Source organism: Strigops habroptila, chromosome 9 (assembly GCF_004027225.2).
Source record: "Strigops habroptila isolate Jane chromosome 9, bStrHab1.2.pri, whole genome shotgun sequence".
Classification (NCBI taxonomy): domain Eukaryota; kingdom Metazoa; phylum Chordata; class Aves; order Psittaciformes; family Psittacidae; genus Strigops; species Strigops habroptila.
Window position 1 is genome coordinate 7,919,100 of NC_044285.2, and position 16,834 is coordinate 7,935,933.

At 46.9% G+C, this 16,834-nt stretch overlaps 1 protein-coding gene across 7 annotated transcripts in view; it reads right to left on the reverse strand.

The window, feature by feature from the left end:
* Positions 1-16,834, reverse strand: part of NTRK3 (neurotrophic receptor tyrosine kinase 3) — a 206,410-nt gene that overhangs the window by 88,409 nt on the left and 101,167 nt on the right. For all 7 annotated transcript variants that reach the window (XM_030497712.1, XM_030497714.1, XM_030497713.1 and 4 more), the window contains one exon: positions 6,766-6,954. In XM_030497712.1, the coding sequence (XP_030353572.1) occupies positions 6,766-6,954 (189 nt within the window). The remainder of the gene's footprint in view (positions 1-6,765; positions 6,955-16,834) is intronic.

Consider the following 16,834-nt stretch of genomic DNA (forward strand, 5'->3'; position numbering starts at 1 on the left):
GTGGAGGTGATCAATGCATAAGTGTCACTGTGTAGGACACTGAGCCATGGGGAATGAAGAAGAGCTGATTCAGCAAGTGTTTTATACCATGCCCATTCCATTGCGCACAGGTGAGGAGCACATGTCCATGTACACAGGCAAGAGCAGTAGGAGGGGGTGTGAGCCCCTATATGAGATAAGCCAGGGGCTGGATGTGAGACAGAGTATCAGGAGTGCACGTACAAATCCTCTGTGAGATGATGCATGTCTTGGGCAGTCCATTCCAACCCATTTGATGCAGAGACAAGGCTGCCAGGCAGTGAGAGCAGCCGCTGTGCTAGAGCTACTCCAAATCCATGAGGAAACCAGGTCAGGGACTCCTCTCATCTGGCTTGTTAAGTGCTTGACATTTCACACATCATGGGCCTCCTTTCCAAAATCCCCTCAGGTGAACCAACCCTGTTTGCTGGCCCCACAGATACTGGGATTAAACAGTCCAGAGGAGATGCTTTTAGGCCGAAGGAGCAGGCAGAGTTTTGTATGAGAAAATATTTCCCTGTCTGCTCCTTAAATGTCTGTATCCAGAAGTATTTCCATCAGCAAGGCAGGCTCTCTGGAGGCAGGTCAACATTAGCAGCCCAAAGCCATGTTCTGCTTCCTACTGAATCCTCATCACCCGGAACATCAATGTGTCATCCATCACGCACCACAGCTATGCTGCCAGTGTCACTTCCCCACACTGGGCTGGAGCCTGCTCGTCCCCCTTTGATCTCGGGTGTTGTTACAAATATCTTCAGTAAATACACATCAAAGTAACAGAGATAGGATCTAAAACCCAAACAGCTGCAGGAGGTAATCGGCTTGTGTGCAAACCAAGTGGAGTGCACGTCACATCTGGGGCAAGGCAGGGCTGCACTGCTGGCTACAGCAGCTCCTTCTACAGCAGGCAGAGGCCAGGCAGAGCCATGTTTCCCACCCTCTCATGCTGCTTTTCCTTCTCTTGGTACAACCACACATACACCATTTACAGAACTGGCTGAGGGCAAGGTGCACACAATGGATTTTGTCAGCTTTTCCAAGAAAAACTCATTTCTGTAGCACCATCTTGGCAGGAAGTTTAACTCACTGAGCATGAGTGAGTTATTGCACTCCAAGTGCAATAGGTGGGATGAGCACTCTGCCCTCTGTAAATGCAGGTTGGACTTCTGAGTTCTGGAAAATGTAGATTTTTCTTCTACTTGCTCTTTCAGAGCTGGATGAATTGACGCAGAGCGTAAAATAGCCACAGGTAAGAAAAACCATCTGAGAGGGCTGATAAGAGCTGAGCTGGTTGGACCAAGTCCCACTGGCCATAGGATCTCTCCTGTTAGTCAGATGTTGCAGCCTGGGCAAGAGGATGAGAATGTGATGCTGGGCACAAGGAAAGTTCAGTTCTGCTCCGTCAGGGGACAGAAGCAGTCATTTTGGTTGCTTATGCTTTTCTTCAGGTACCTGCAACATGTGCTCTGGAAGCAGCCAGCTGGAGCTTACGGGGTTTCTTCAACATCCAGATCTTTGAAAGATGTTCATGTCTGCACTTAGAGCTCAGAGCACTTTCTATGAGAAGCAACCACAAACCAGAAGGAAGGGGAATTTGGAGGCAGAAGATCATTTCAGGGACCTCCAATGCCTTACAGCTGCTCACAACTGAGTGTTGAGGTTAGAGCTTTCCCACAGATCCAAGCCATGAACCCAGGCTTTGCTAGGACAAATGAGGAGAGGCAGGATAGAGTAGCAAAACGCGCATAAATGAGTATACAGCTACTCACAGGTCCTTGTTGAATCCCCTCGAAGTTTCTCATTGAGAAGGATTGACTGAGAAGGTCAAGACCATAAGACAGTGAGGAGCACCAGTGCAAACGAGTCAACCCACAACTGCCTGCTTCAGAGAAGTAATAGGCGTTGGGTCCTGATGGAGAAGAGCCTGGGGCTTTCATGTTAGAGGAGAGGAGAGGAAAGGAGAAGTTTGGAGAAACAGCAAAGACCTGTGGGAGGGTTTGAGACCTGCACAGCCTGGCCTCAGGCTGGGCACTGGGCAGCTGAATGCTGCTGTCACTGCACATTGGGGTCCATGATTATGTTGCATGAAAATAACATTTGACAAATCCTCTTATACCCCGGGGGGCAGGGGGGAGGAAAAGTTTCTCTATATTCCATTACCAACAGTTTCAGTTTTCTTTTTCGGCCAAATAAAACTGCAAGCATTTATGGCTTTATTTTTATGTTCTTGTTGGTTTTGGCAAAAACAGGAACATGAACTGACCAGAAATAGACATGCTGCATACTTTGTAGCTTCTCATGCCCAAGATGAACAAAAGACGCTAGGCAAACAAGAAGAATTTACAGTGGTAAAGGTAAACATCCTTCTCATTTTTGTTTTGAAGACCTGTCAGAAGCAGAGGTGAGGAAATCTATTTGTCTAAAAAATGTGAGTTTTGAAATGACCACAATGTTCCCTTTAAACTGCGCTGAAATACAAGATGAAGACAGGGTACAGAGTGAAAGAGTGCTGATGGCGCTTTTATTGTGTGATTTGCCTTGTTTTTTTTCTGGAGTACTTCTTTTTAGCCAATTACCATGTATTTACAGTTAGTGTAATTATATCTAATTACTTAATTAGCATGAATACATGTAATTACTAACTTTGAATATGTAATTATGTCAGGGCAGCCTGTAATAAATGAGGTTGAAAAAAAACCCTCATTAGGACGCTACGGAAGGACGGCTGCTCCACCCGTGTGGAGAATGCATCCCAGTCCCCAAGCTGTGCCAGTCCTGGAAGAGGAAAACACAGCCAGCTCCGGCCGTGTCTGGCAAAAACCTCCACCAAAATCAAACCAATTGCTCAAAAAAATGTAGCTTCACAGTGCTTGTGAGATCCGAGCATCCACTGCTGGGAAGCAGACAGGGATCTGCAAAGGATCTGCCCCCCTGGGTTCATTTTCTCCATTGAGGTTTGGGTTTTCTTCTCTATGTTGTCAGGTGAAATATATGAGGGAACAAAACAACTCCAAAACCATGTGGCATTTGAGTAAAGCTGGAGAGATCACATCCAAGAACTAATCTGCATCTGATGCATTGTGCTTATGATTAATTACTACTTAATTACTATTATTAAAGTCTTCCGAAAGGTTTCTTCTGAAACATTACCAATTTTTTACTGCAGAAATGTCCAGCTACTGATAAGTACAAAACTTGAATTTTGCATCCTGAACATCAGGAGATGGAGCTGAGGTAAGAAGTTGCAGTTACTGCCAAGCCTGCCCAGAAGGACTAATAGCCATCTTCTGGACACAGATGAGGATAGGCTGGATCATGTTTTTCATTACTTTCAACCTGACCATAGGTTGAAGCCACGTGATTCTACACCCCATCTTCTCGTCACATATTCTGTCCATGGTGCTTGCCACAACAAGTCCTGTTTTTCTTCTCTCATCTGTTTTACTTCCAAATATAGAGAGGTGCAAACTCATCACAACCTACCACTCCTCCTGGTGACATCTGCCATGCAGATATGCCACTTGGTTTCTCTTCCACGTGCAAAAGATCAGGATAAAAAGACTGTTTGAGCTTATTCTTCTGAAATTGATTTGTGGTTGGACTGTCCCCCTTGCTAATCCTCCAGGTAGGGCTGAGGATGTCTGAAAGAAAGATTGGTTGCAAACCCTACTGCTGCCCAGCATGCCATGGTGTTAAAAATGGTGGGAACATCTTCTCTGAGACTTCATCACGAGAAAACAGGGTGGTGCAGTTTCTCCCATGGCTTTTTGAGAAGCCCTCAGCCAGGAAGCGAAAGAGGACTCTGAGCCAGCGTCCCTCCTACTCCACTATATTTGGCGGCAGCAGAAAAGGGGTAAGAGACAACTGCAAGAATCGCAGAAAGTCAGGTGAGAGCTGGCTCCTGTGCCCTTTATTCCATCAATGTGAGGACAGCACATCGCCAGTGAGGAACGCTTTTTTATCTCCTTGAGGACATGTTAACAAGAATTGCCCATAGGACAGCATTGCACAATGGGAGCGAGAGGGGCTGCAGCTCCACAGACAGGAAGCTGCTCTCCATATTTCAGCTGCAATTCCATTATGCAGAGCTAAGTGGCTGGGAATAAACACCTGTCATCCCTGCGTGATAAGCGATGTTTGCTAGTATAGAGGGTGACAGAAATCTATATCACATCAATGTACTATTAATACTGCATTAAGCATATAGAGTTTGCTCTCCTCATTGCAGTGCAGCAATGGGTATCGGCATGTCCTCAGCCCAGACAACATCCGAGAGCACAGGGATGCTTGCAGGAGGAAGGAAGGAGAAAAACTTCACGATGGAGAGAGATTGCTTGCTGAAGACGTTGCTTTAGCAGCACCTCAGTGCATAAGGGAAATGCTGGTTGCTTTGGAGCACCTTTGCTCACAGCTGGACAGCAAAGGGAGGTGGGTGGCAGAAGAGATGACAGCTTGCATCAGTATAAGCTCAGCTGGGAATCAAAGCACTCCGCAGCCCAGAGGAGTTCTCTCTACAACTGACAGCAAATGAAGAAGTGTTTGTGCCCAGGCTCTGCACAGGGGGAAAGAAAAACCTCTGGCATAAAAACCATGGGGAGAATGGAAGCAACAAATACTGTCCAGCTCAGGTTTAAGTTGAGCAGAGCACATCAGATCAAACAAACCCCTTCGAGCAAAAGCTCCCCAAAGCATGGTTAATTTAAAAGGCGAACTTTGAAACTTTCCAGCCTCAAGCAAAGCCACCATTGAAGTCAGAAGTTTTCTTCAAGTGGAGTCTTGGGGACTAAACTACAAAACACACACCAAATCCAACCCTGCCTGAGGTCTCAAAGCCTGGGTTTTGCCCCATGAATGGCAAGTCTGAAAAATACAAGGGCTTTCAGCCTGCCAGCATCCAGCTGTGGTTTGCCTTTAGTTAAGCACCCAAAGAGAGTGCCTGTGTGTGGGTTTGGTTTCAGCTCCGGGAAACCTGGAGCTCAGAGGTGGCAATTTCCTGTGGATTTCCAAGTGTGCACGCTTGTCACTAGTGCTGCTTTTCCCCCCACTGCAGCACCTTCCATGGGGGAGAAGCAGCTCCAGATGCCACCCCCAAGCACCCTTGTGAACTCTTCAGATCCTAATCAAATAGCATGAAACTCTGAGGCCAAATCCTGCTGCAAGTAACTTCTCCAACCCACCCACCACTGACAAACCCCACAGGGCAGATGTTTAGAGCAAAACTTAATCCTTTGAGGTTTAAGCTCTGCTACTGCACAGCTGCAGCAGCACCTCCTCTTGCAATGGTCGGCACACAGATTAAAGAGATTCAAGAAAGCACAGGAGGGGAAGGCAAAAAATAAAGAGAGGGAGCCCCTCCTCCCAAGCCATCAGAGATTGTAAATCATTCTTGAGATGAGGTGCTATAAGAAATGTAAAATACATAATTAACGGCACAGAAAAAACATGCTACGTTCAGCTTCTCCACTCTTGCCTGATCACCGCCGCCCTCCTCCTCCCCTCTCTACAAACAGACCAGATTTAGCACAGTAAGACGAAAATCAAAGGCAAAGCTGGGTACTCCCCATTCATTGGGTACTCCCCATCACTGCCAAGTGAAGAGCAGTGCTAATAGCTTGGGCACCAGCACACAGCACCCAGGAGGGTGCACGGCAGGGTCCATAGGAGCAGCGGAGATCAGCCTCCTCCCTGTCTCCAGGAGCTGAGTTACATCTCCTGCACTCATGAACCAGCAGCACCCAAGGGGAGAGCAGAGGTGACTTCAGTGCAGCACTCCCTGCCTCTGGCTGGGCCACAGAGACAGCACAGCTTAGGTTTTTCCTGCTTTTTTTGCCAGCTTTTTTTTTTTCCAGTTCTACCTGGAACTAAGAGACACCAAAAGGATGAACAATAGCAGGAGAGGAACATCACCAGACCTCCTGCATTGCTCAGCTTGCATCTCAGAGCTGGTAAGAGGCCTGGGAGAACACAACTACTGGCTGCGAGCTGCATATTGGGGATCGCTGCATCTCACCACTCGCATGGCAAGCAGTGTGTGACTCTCTTAAAAGCATCCTTTTATCCATCACGTTCCTTTTATGCTCAGAATTTAGGAATACAAAACAGAGAGGACCGCTTGGTCGCCTGCTAGTCTAATGAACCCAGTTCACAACCCAGATTTATACAGGAAAGATTCAAAAGCTTTACAGAAGCCCACGATAACAAGACATCCAGCATCTAAGCCTCCTGGCTTTTATCTCCGTGCATCTGCCCCATCTATTGCCACGTGTCCAGAGCTTCTCCCTGGCTCAGTGGAGAGCCAAGGAGGCAGCACAACGGCTGGCAAAATGCTGGAGGAGGAAGGGGAGGGCAGGTCCTTTTCCCAGCCAGGCAGGAGTCATGTCTATCCCTGTGCTCCCAGGCAGCTCTTGCTCATGCCTGGGACCTCACGCTCAGAGCCAATGAGAAAACCGGGCTTTGAATGGCACTTTCAGTCAAGGGGGAAGGTGACTGGTGGGTGGCGGAGGGAAGGTGAAGGGAGGTGAAGGTGAGAGTGGAAAGTCTTCTCTGGAAGCACCTACATGTATGTTGTGATTTCTGAGACCTGAGATTCACTTTGGTTTCTGGACCATACCAAGACCCACGCTCCTCAAAAACCTCCTTCTCTTCTTTCCTCATCCCCTTAACCTCTTCCTCCTCGCCTTCCTTCCCCTGTTCCCCCAACCCATCCCCTGATCCTCGCAGGGGGCTCTGGCCGGATCGGGCACTCACACGTGTCTGGCTTGTGGCAGTTGTGACCTTGTCGGAAGTACTGGGGGTTCTCAATGACGGGAATGCGGGTCATGCCAATCACCACCGTGTCCGGGCCAGCATCCAGGGACGAGGGCGTTGTGATGCCATGGTTGATGTGGTGGAGGGGACTGGCTGAATCCTCCTCTCCGCTGATCACTGCCACAGGACCTGCAAAGACCATGCACATTCGTCAGGCACAACAGGGAAAAGAGGAAAGGGGACCCACAAGACCTGATGACCATGTCACCACCAGCCCCTGGACAGGATGCCTGTCCTAGTGCTCCTGGCAGTTGTCCCATCCCCAGTCCTTGTTTCCCCAGGCAGCTCTCAGGGGAGGGAAGACATCTCAAGTTTTCTTTCCTGGTTTTGGAGTACCAGGCTAACAATCCTGCAGGAGATAAAGTAGCTACAGGTGACACCACATTAGAGGCGAGTCCTGCACAAAGTCCTCTCCTAGCTATCACAAGATACATCAGTCACTATGGTGCCTGTTTATCCTGTCATCATAATCTTGGCAGAATATATGGCAGAATATAATAATCTTGGCAGAATATATGAGCTTAAACTGGAGAAATATCACCCCCAAAGAAGACCGATTTCATCCCAAACCCATATTCACACTATTTCTCCTGCCCAATGTGTTGTCCATCTTGTTTCCCCTCCTCCAGTTTCACCCAGACACAGAGCTATTTCACAATATCCCAGTTTTTGGCTTATGCTTGATTTTATTTTTAGATCTAACATTAGCCTTTACTATGAGATGCCAAGGCTGGAAATCTCAGGGGACATCAGGCCTTAATACAATATTTCCCACTTCCATCTATTCTCACCTGCCCTGTGATCTGACCTGCACACTAACATCACAAATGCCTCCGTCATGAGGTGAAACCCTGTAATCCATGCTGCAGCCATTCATGCTGCATAAATACAGGAACCTTGGGACTGCACTGCAACTTTCCATGAGGACCTCCCTTATATATTCACACAGGGAGAAAAACCACACTCAACTAGAGATGCTCATTTTCTCCTGTCTGAATGCTTACCATAAGATCAAGCCAAAACAAGTAGAGATGCACTGAGCCTTCAAACCTATTCAGAGAGGCCAGTCTTTTACCTACACTGCATAGAAAATGCCTCTCTCCCATCAGTAATCTCCTTCTAATTGCACAATTACTTTATTATGTATCGGTAGCAACAAAGAGGGGAGTCTTCAAGCTATTTTACTCTCTGGAGCTTCTGGGATGACGGGATGAACACTGGCTCCGTGCAGTCATTCTGCCTGCATTAATCTAGTCTAAAGGCTGCTCATTTTTGGAGCTTCAAGTATTGTTTGTTCTTCCAAGTGGGATATAATAAAGTTATTGTGTAATCAGCAGAGTCCTGGCAGCCACAACAGGTGCTTTAGCCATAAGGAAAAAAAGCCTTTCCCTTTATTGTGAATTCCTTCTGGCAGGTTCTGCCTTTTTTTGATGTTACTCCCCAAGCCCATGTGCCTTCCAGCTTTTGAGAGGCAAAGGCAAAACTCAAGCTTTTGCCGCAAGATGCCTCTGTTGAGACTTCACATGCTGTATTTCTACAAATACAGAAAGCAAACAGACAATTTCTGTTTGAATGACTTTTGTTCTTTTGCAAGTCAATTCTGTGCATGCAAACCAGGAGGACTGGGTTTTGCATGGGGCACATGTTCCTTTGGCTGGCTGCAGTGGGAAGAGGAGACCTGCATTTCAAGGTGCAGTTCACAAACCAAATCAGAACTGGTATAGACTGGCATAAATAATTTGAGGATAGACCACAAAATCTCCCTTGCAGTGGAGCAGTGGAAGAGGCTATTGAGGGATTATTACTCTCCCTAAACAGCCAAGACGTTGCTTCAAAGGAAGGTACCTAATATTGGGCAGTGGGATGTGAAAGGCCTGTCTAGTAAATGAAGTGAAGGAAGTCTTCATTGTCTTCTGCTTTGAGAGCAGAAATCACACCTTTGTGACAAGAAGAGGACACCTCCTATAGCATTAGTACTGGAGGGAGATGGCTGGTTTCAGAACCAATCATGGGACATAAGCTAGGCTTGCATAGACCCTGCAGGGAATGCTTGGGGTTAAAATGCCCTGCCAGCACTTAACCCTTGCACAGCTCCTCCTCATTTTTAAGGAACACACATCATGGCACTATCCTCTGGCACAAGCAGGTTAGAAGAACATGGTTACATCTGAAAGAGTAGGGCATGATCAAGGAGTTGGGTACTTGTGAAACTAAGCACAGCCAGCATCACTTGTCCAATGTTCTGATGGCAATTTCCTTGCCAATAAACAGATCTGGAGTCTGACTTTCTTTACACTCCACAGTTTTTTTCCTGCAGCTCACTTATTAGGAGGACTTTCTACATGTGTCATCCCTAGTTTCACACCCCAAGCCTGTCTAAGATCTATGGGGTAAAAGGGAACCTTGTCTCAGCTGACTGACAGTTGCACTCTCATTCCCCAGCAAACACTAGGTCCTGTGAATGGACTCAACCTCTTAGTCATCCAGCTCAAGTTGATCCTGCCAAGCCTGGCCATTTACAACATCTACCAATCCTCAATAGCCTCAGAGCTGAACTTGGACGCTCCATCACCATCTCAATCCCTTTCCACTTCTGCAAAAGTGGGAAATGCCAAGAATGGCCAAGGCATTTGCAGTCCTGACACACACTTGAGACTCAGGCCAATGTTGGACTCACTATGCAAGCCTGAAACAGACTCCTGAAATTCATTGATATCAAGCAGTCACCGATCACTTTTATAGGTTTGACTATTGCTCTGGCACTCAAAATATATACTGCCACGAGTAACTCCTGGAAATAAAGCAGCTATCTAGACTTCAACTTTTTTTAATCTATCTTGGCAATAGCATATATTTTTTTGCTGTTAAGTAGGTAAAGAGGTTGAGTTTTCCGATTTATAATGCTGATGAATGGCTTTATTAGGAAGAATTCTCATGAGCTTAAGCAATGCATTTTCCAGGTAAGGTTAAAGATAAAAATGGAGTAAAAAGAAAAAGAGAGTGCAGATGTTAAGATTTAGGTTTACATTCCACTTGACAGAGAAATGGGAAGAAGGACATAGAAAAGAAGTCAGTTTTGTACCGTAAAAATGCAGAACAGTCATCAAGGTAGCCTGGGGTAACTCTGATAGACCATTCTATGATCTTAAAACACAATATGAAATATTTTGGAGCTCCTCTGAAACTTAAAATCTAAACAGTGGTGCAGCAGCTGGTTTTGTTAATAACTCAGCCTGTGTTATGGACAAACATACTGTGGATATTAATCATAAAAAGTCTATTTATTAATACGTTAAGAAGCTGTTGCATGTGCTGAGCATTGAACATCTATACTCTGAAAGGCTTTTGATGCTTCTCCTTCTATCCAAGCAGGGGCCTCACCAGCCAGCAGCATCCACACTGTCTGCAAGGACAGAGTTTAGCCGCTCTCCATGCTAACCCCACGCATTTTTCCTGCCAGGGAAGCAATGTCAGCAGCAGCAATGGAGCCACAAATCCACGGGGAAAGGCTGGGGAGAAGACATTAGGGCTGCCAAGGGCTATGCCTGGGTGAAGAGATGGTCAGCCCCTGTTCCACCCCATCATTAACAGTCGCTGCCAACATTTCCCTTTGCAACACCAGTGGGAGAGTCAACCACAACCACCAGAAAATGAGGATCAAAATGAATCTGATGTTAACCAAAGAGCAGTTTGAAGCAGCTTGAAAACGTTGCTTTTGGAAACATCACAGGGAGCAATGCTGTTCTCCATCTCCTCCCACATCTCCTCTACAGCCAACTCCTCTTTCCCAAGGAAGACCCCCATACAAACACCATCATTCCCAAACTCATCTTCACCCTCTTTTCTCCCAGTCTCCCAGTCAGCCTATCCATCCATCCATCCATTCTTCTCAGCAATGTTCCAGCTCTTCTATAATTATAATATCAAGATAATATCCACCTTGATATTGTCACCTCTGCAAATACTTGCAAATACTTTTCTTTGCAAAATCTCTGCTTTTCAGAAAATCTGCTATTGTTCTCTATTCTGCACTCTTCCTTGTAACTAAAGGGAAGTTTGGCTTGGTGTTGTCCCCATCTCCATGTTTATCTGGAAGCTCTATGAAATAGGATATACCTTTTAGTCCATGTCTGTGTATCGCCTGGTTTGTTCACAGTGTTACTTGGACAACTTCTTACTTAAGAAAAATAAAGCAAATAGTAATAAATAGCTTAGGTATCCCCTGTTTGCCTGATCATATCATAATGGTAAATTATTTATCAAGGCTGAGAGCTATACTTTCTGATAAAACATAGGCTCAGGAATATAGGGTACTTTATAAACAACCACAGATTGGAGAAGATAATGGTCACTTCACAGACATCCATAACATAGTGAATGTTCCAAGGCAGACAGGTGAAGAAACAACAAAAACTCCAGCTTGCTATCACGGTAACCTCTCCAAAGCAACAAAAGCGATCGAAGGTGCAGAAACCATGACCTCCGAAGGAAAACTGAAAGAATTATGCTTTGTGTTGAGAGGAGTAGACTGCAGGGACACATGATAACAGCCTTCAAATATGTAAAAGGTTGCAGCAAAGAGAAATATAATAGCTGTTCACCATGTCCACTGGGGATAAAAGAAGAAATAATAGGTTTAAATTGCACTGAGGGAGATTAGGGTTTGAATGTTTTCCCCAATGCCTAGCAGTACAGATGGTTGAGCACTGGAACAGATAACCCAGGAATGCTGCGGGGGCTCAGCCACTGGAAAGGGAAAGGTTAAAGTAACTTTCTTCAAGGACAGTTTAGCACTGCTCAGAGTCCTCCCAGGCTGCAGCACTTTCCTCCTGCCACCAAACAGCCCTCTGCAAGGAGTGCTCATCCTTTTTTGATGCTTCCAAAGAGACCTTAAGGAGGAACCTTCCCAGTGCTGCAGGCCAGGTTTGGGCAGCATCTGAGGTACCACAGGTGCAGGACTGGACCGGGATGGAGCTATAGTCCCTCCAATATGGTTTCAGAAAGGACAGCTCCAGCCACATCCCAGGCCACATGCTCAGGACAGAAACTGAGTTTGCTGAAGCAGGAAGCGGTGAGCACTCAGGGTTGCAGGGCAATCCCCGTCTCAGTCCTCATCCCTCCAGGAGCTATGGCTCAGAACATCATTCTGTGATCAAAAATGATCACTGCAAGAGCTAATTGTGCCATCCACATTTGCCAGTGTAATATAAAGGAGACATATAATTAACCTACTTAATTAGGAACTGTATATGACCCATAACCAGAAAAAAAATGCTTTCCTAGTAAAGTGGGTCACCATGAATTGTATAGCAAGCACTGAAGCAGACCTCATTAAACTCCAATATATAGGATACATCAAATCCCCTCCTCCTCTGACTTCAAATCTCTGTTGGCACTTCCATATTTCCCTCATCTTAAACACTGTTCTTCAAAAAGGCTGTACCACTGACTGGCAAGCAGATAATTCCAAGGCTGGATCTCTCAGCTTTACAACTCAGAGCTATACATATGCCCATACACATTTATTTTTAAAGCAGATAGAAAACTAACCCTAACCTTCAGCTTATCAGGAAAACAAACAAATTAAAAACAGAAAAAAGGCTTAAAAATACTCCAACCTTTTGCTGGAGCTGAAATCAAACCACCCCCCAGGGCTGATCTCTGCACCAGCAAGGAGGGGAACTGAAATTCATAAAACAATAAGCGAACGCACAACAAATACAATTAAAAACCTAGCCGTGCTCAGAGCAAGATTACATTTACTGTCTCATAAAGAGAGCCTCGTGCTGTCAGGCAAACAAAAGGAAATCAATTTCTTAATTTTTATTGGCAGATGTGGGCTCGGGGCCAAATCAGTGCTTGGTGCCTATGCAAGACATGCCTGGAGCCAGACTGCCATGGGCTCCAGCCTGTCCTCGGCCCTCCTGTAATGGGAAGCAGCCGCTTCTCTTCACCTCTGGGATCACTGATCCCAATCACAGGATGGTCCATCATGTGGTGCCTTTTCCCCTGAGCCACAGTACACCCCTTGCTTGTATAAAACACTGGGCTTTAACCAGACAACCCCTAATTCCAGCTCTGTGCGCTTGCCACCACCTCAACCAGCTCCAAGCAGCTTTTCCCACAATCATACAGCTCGGTTCTGTCTCCTGCCCCAGGTTCTCTCTGGGTTATTGCTGCATAACCCCTGCAGCACATCACAGGAGCTGAAGGTATCACTGTAAAGTCTGGACCATACAGCACAGCTCTTGCTTGAACCATGCTGTAGCCGGCTGCAGAGCATGCAAAGGTGCTGACCCATGGGGCATGGACTCTCCCATCAGGTCTTCAGGGAAATAGCATGTATAGAAAGTCATTGAGCTTTGTGGATGAAGACTCCAGGAACATGAATTTTAGTTCTCAAAGGGGTCTACTCCAAATCCTCAGCTTCCAGCAGCAAAGGCAGGAGAAAATAGACAAGCAGCAATCCATTTTCCCCTCTCCTGAATGAAATTATCTCAACCATCTCAAAGAGGTGAAGATCCCACTGAATGCTGAAGTGAAAGGGAGCAAGGGACAGGCCCAGGGGACCTGCACCCCCCCCACCACTTGGTTGGACACGTAGTTCTTCCCCCAACCTGCTGCCACCTTCCACCCTATTATAAATCACAGAAGCATTATTGTATAGAAAAGGGCTATTGGGTCTGTTGCCAGTGGGAGATCTCTAAAAAGTGACCCTCAAAACACCTTCTTTCCTGATGAAACAGCCTGCCAAAATACTGCTGTTAACAAAAGCCCCTTTCCCTCTTTCCATAGTGACATTTCCTTCTCTCTCTGATTCAGGTGTTGGCAGCGGGAAAAGGCAGCTTTTGCTGCAAAAGGGAATGCATCAGCAGAGGGGCTGTGGCAGCCCTGGGCATCTTCCCTTTGCCCATTCCAGCCTCCTGCCACCCTGGCAGTCCCAGTATGGAGCATCACTCCATCAGAGGCAGAGGATCCCCAAACCTCTTCCATTCCTCCCATGTCTTTTCCTCGCCTTTCTTAGACATGCATCTTATAATCACTCACACTCAGGAATGGAAGCATTAAGATCAAATCACATAAAAGATAAAGTCAACGCATGTGACAGCAGAAATGCATATATCCAGCAGAACAAGCTGGAAATGGAAAATGCTTATAGATGAGACAATCTGATAATTAAAAAGGGAGGGATCTGACAAGCCAGGGCCATGCATGACAGCAATGCCAGCCAGCACCTGCAGGAAGGCAAAGCAGGAATTTTCACATCTAAGCTTAAAGCTTCCAGCCCAGCGGGTACCATACCTCTTCAACTCAGAAAGCGCATAACCAGGAAAGGGACTGTAAATAGGGCATGGGGGTAACCAGGAGAATACTTTAGATCCTGCAATGCAAGGAGCTGATGACTTTCAGTATTGACAAGCCAAAACCTTCCTCCATGTACTAGCAGAGAGATACTGTGAAGCTGCTTCATTTGCCAACAGGTAAAGGTTTTCACTGCTGAGGTCAGATGAAACAACTAGCTAATGGTGCAGACAACAGGAGAGGAAGAAAAGTGTGTTTTATTCGATTGTAACTGCAGGGAGTAAGATGTATTTTGTCTGGTGATGCTGGTACTGGCTTTCAGTACCAGTATGGTGGAAGATTCCCAGTCATCTTCCACCATTCTCCCCCTGATCTGACTGCCCATTTACAGGTCACAAGCTAATTTTTCCTGTTGCTGGGTATGCATGCTCCCTGTGGGATATGAGGAGCCAGCTGGGGTCCAACACATCCATCTTTGCAGAGAAGCCTCCCAAGCTCACATCTTGGAATGGCAGAACCAGCACCAGGAGCTCCCAGAGCGAAGAAACACATACCTGGATGAGGCAGGAGTGAGCCAGGGGCACCCCAGGGATGTAACATCTGCGCCATATCCCTGCATGGCACAGATGTAGCATAGCCCCGGTGCAGCCCTCCTGCCCCAGCCCCAAGGTCAAGACTCAGAAAGGGCTTATGTGGCAGGATGGGTGACTGCTGGGTACCAGATCACAAGAAGACATTAAAATGAGATCCCTGTTGCATTATCTCCCGTGCACAGAATGATAATATCCATCCCTCTTTGCAGGACTGGCTCCATTTGAAGCCAAAACCTCATTTTCTTCCACTAGCTCTCTATCATCCCACTGCACACAGCTCTCAGCTCCAGAGCTGTACACCATCCTGCCTGCCCAAAATCCTCTGCTTATTGCCATTTACTTTTTTCCCCCCATTCTTTCTCTTGACTAGAGATTTACCTCTTGTTGTTTTCCAAACAAAGTCACCACGCTGTCACCTCAGGGGCACCTTGAACTCTGGACTGGCACAAGCTTTACGAGGCAAGAGCTGGGTAAAGGCCTCAGCAGCAACTATTAATCTCTTGGCTTACTCATCCCTATCACAGACACACCGTAAAAATGATATAAGCATTTCATTCAAACGGCACTGTAGAGGGAGTGGGGAAGAGCACGGGGCCGATTGATTTCCAGTATGTCTGCTCTTTACCTCCAGGTATAAATACAACAGCAAAATCTATCGGAATAACATCATATCAGCCTTCTAATCTCTTCTGTTCGCAAGACGCGCTTTATATACTGAGGTATATCCTACAGCTTGTCTACAGGAGGCTCCAGCACCTCCATACCCTGCAATTGTCCATGCACAGCCATGTCTTTGCTCTCCCTCCAGTGAAAAGCTTCAGGATCTGCAGATCCAAACTACAGCTCTTCCCTGCTCCATATGGGAGGGGCCAAGAGATCTCCCAAAGCAACATGCCTCATCTGCGTAAGAGCAGCACTAACACATGCTTGCTGAGCCCTGGGTTATGTTAGCCCTTACTAGAAGGGAGGAGCTTGCTCTCTCAACCCCTTCCCAAGTGGATGGCAGCTTGCTCAGGGTTGATGGGCATCCAGGCATGCTCAGATCTGCTGCCAAACACACTGAGGGGACAGTCACACTGATAGAGAGACATGGGCAAGGCAGCAGCAGCATCTGCTTTCCGCACACCCTCAGGACCCCATGGCTCTGCTTCACCCACAGGCTCACCCATGGCCCTGATGGCATTTCACCTCCTCATGAGCATCGAGCACCCAGAGGCTAAGTAACCTTATGCAAAGGTCAAACCTGGAGCAGGGCTGCCTGCTCCTTTTGCATTTCCTTCCTGCATTTCCAATTTATCACAGCCCATGGCTTTTACCCTCTCTCCTGGCCCTCAGCCACCGCAGAGTGAGATTGTGACAAAGGAAAACAGTGAGAACCGCTGAAGGTTTCAGAGGCAACAGCTAGGACCACTACTGCCTTTCTGCCCAAGAGTTTTCCTGACCTTTGCTGAGGCTGGTACCCAACACTGCTTAATAAACACCGTCCATGGAGAGAAAGCCCTGCCAGCAGCAACTCTGCAGCACAAACCAGAGCAACAGCACATGCTTCCCACCAGCCAGCACGTTGAGGGCAAGCATTGGGCATCTTTCTCATTAGCTCACTGCCCAGGTCCACCAGCTGCCTCCATCCCGCTTCCCTTCCCATGCCTTGGCCACCTCAAGATCAGTCTTGGGTCGTCTTGATCTACTTGGAAAGCTTAGCCACCATGAAATCAAACCGCTTGTCCTCTGGCTCCAATCTCTTACTGAAATTAGTGCCAGTGGAAGTGTCACTATCAATTTCATAATGTTATTGGATAGACGTAAAACTGGGCCAAGTCCCATATTCCTGACGGTCCATCAAAGGAGTAAGGATTATGGGTAAGGAGACAGGCAGCCCTGGCAGGAAAGGTAAAGGCTCCAGATCAATTAGCCTGACGAGGCTATCTTCCAGCCACATCACTTCATGCTGACACCAGCGCCTTCTCCCCAGGGCTCAGCTGCCCCTGTGCAAAGAAGGTTTATTTTCTTCAGCAGTAACTGGAGCTCCTCCGAGCCCAGGGAGTTGTGCATTCCCTCTCCAAATATCCAGTTTAGGAGACTCCCAAGACAATGAGGGATTTTGCTGTCATTAC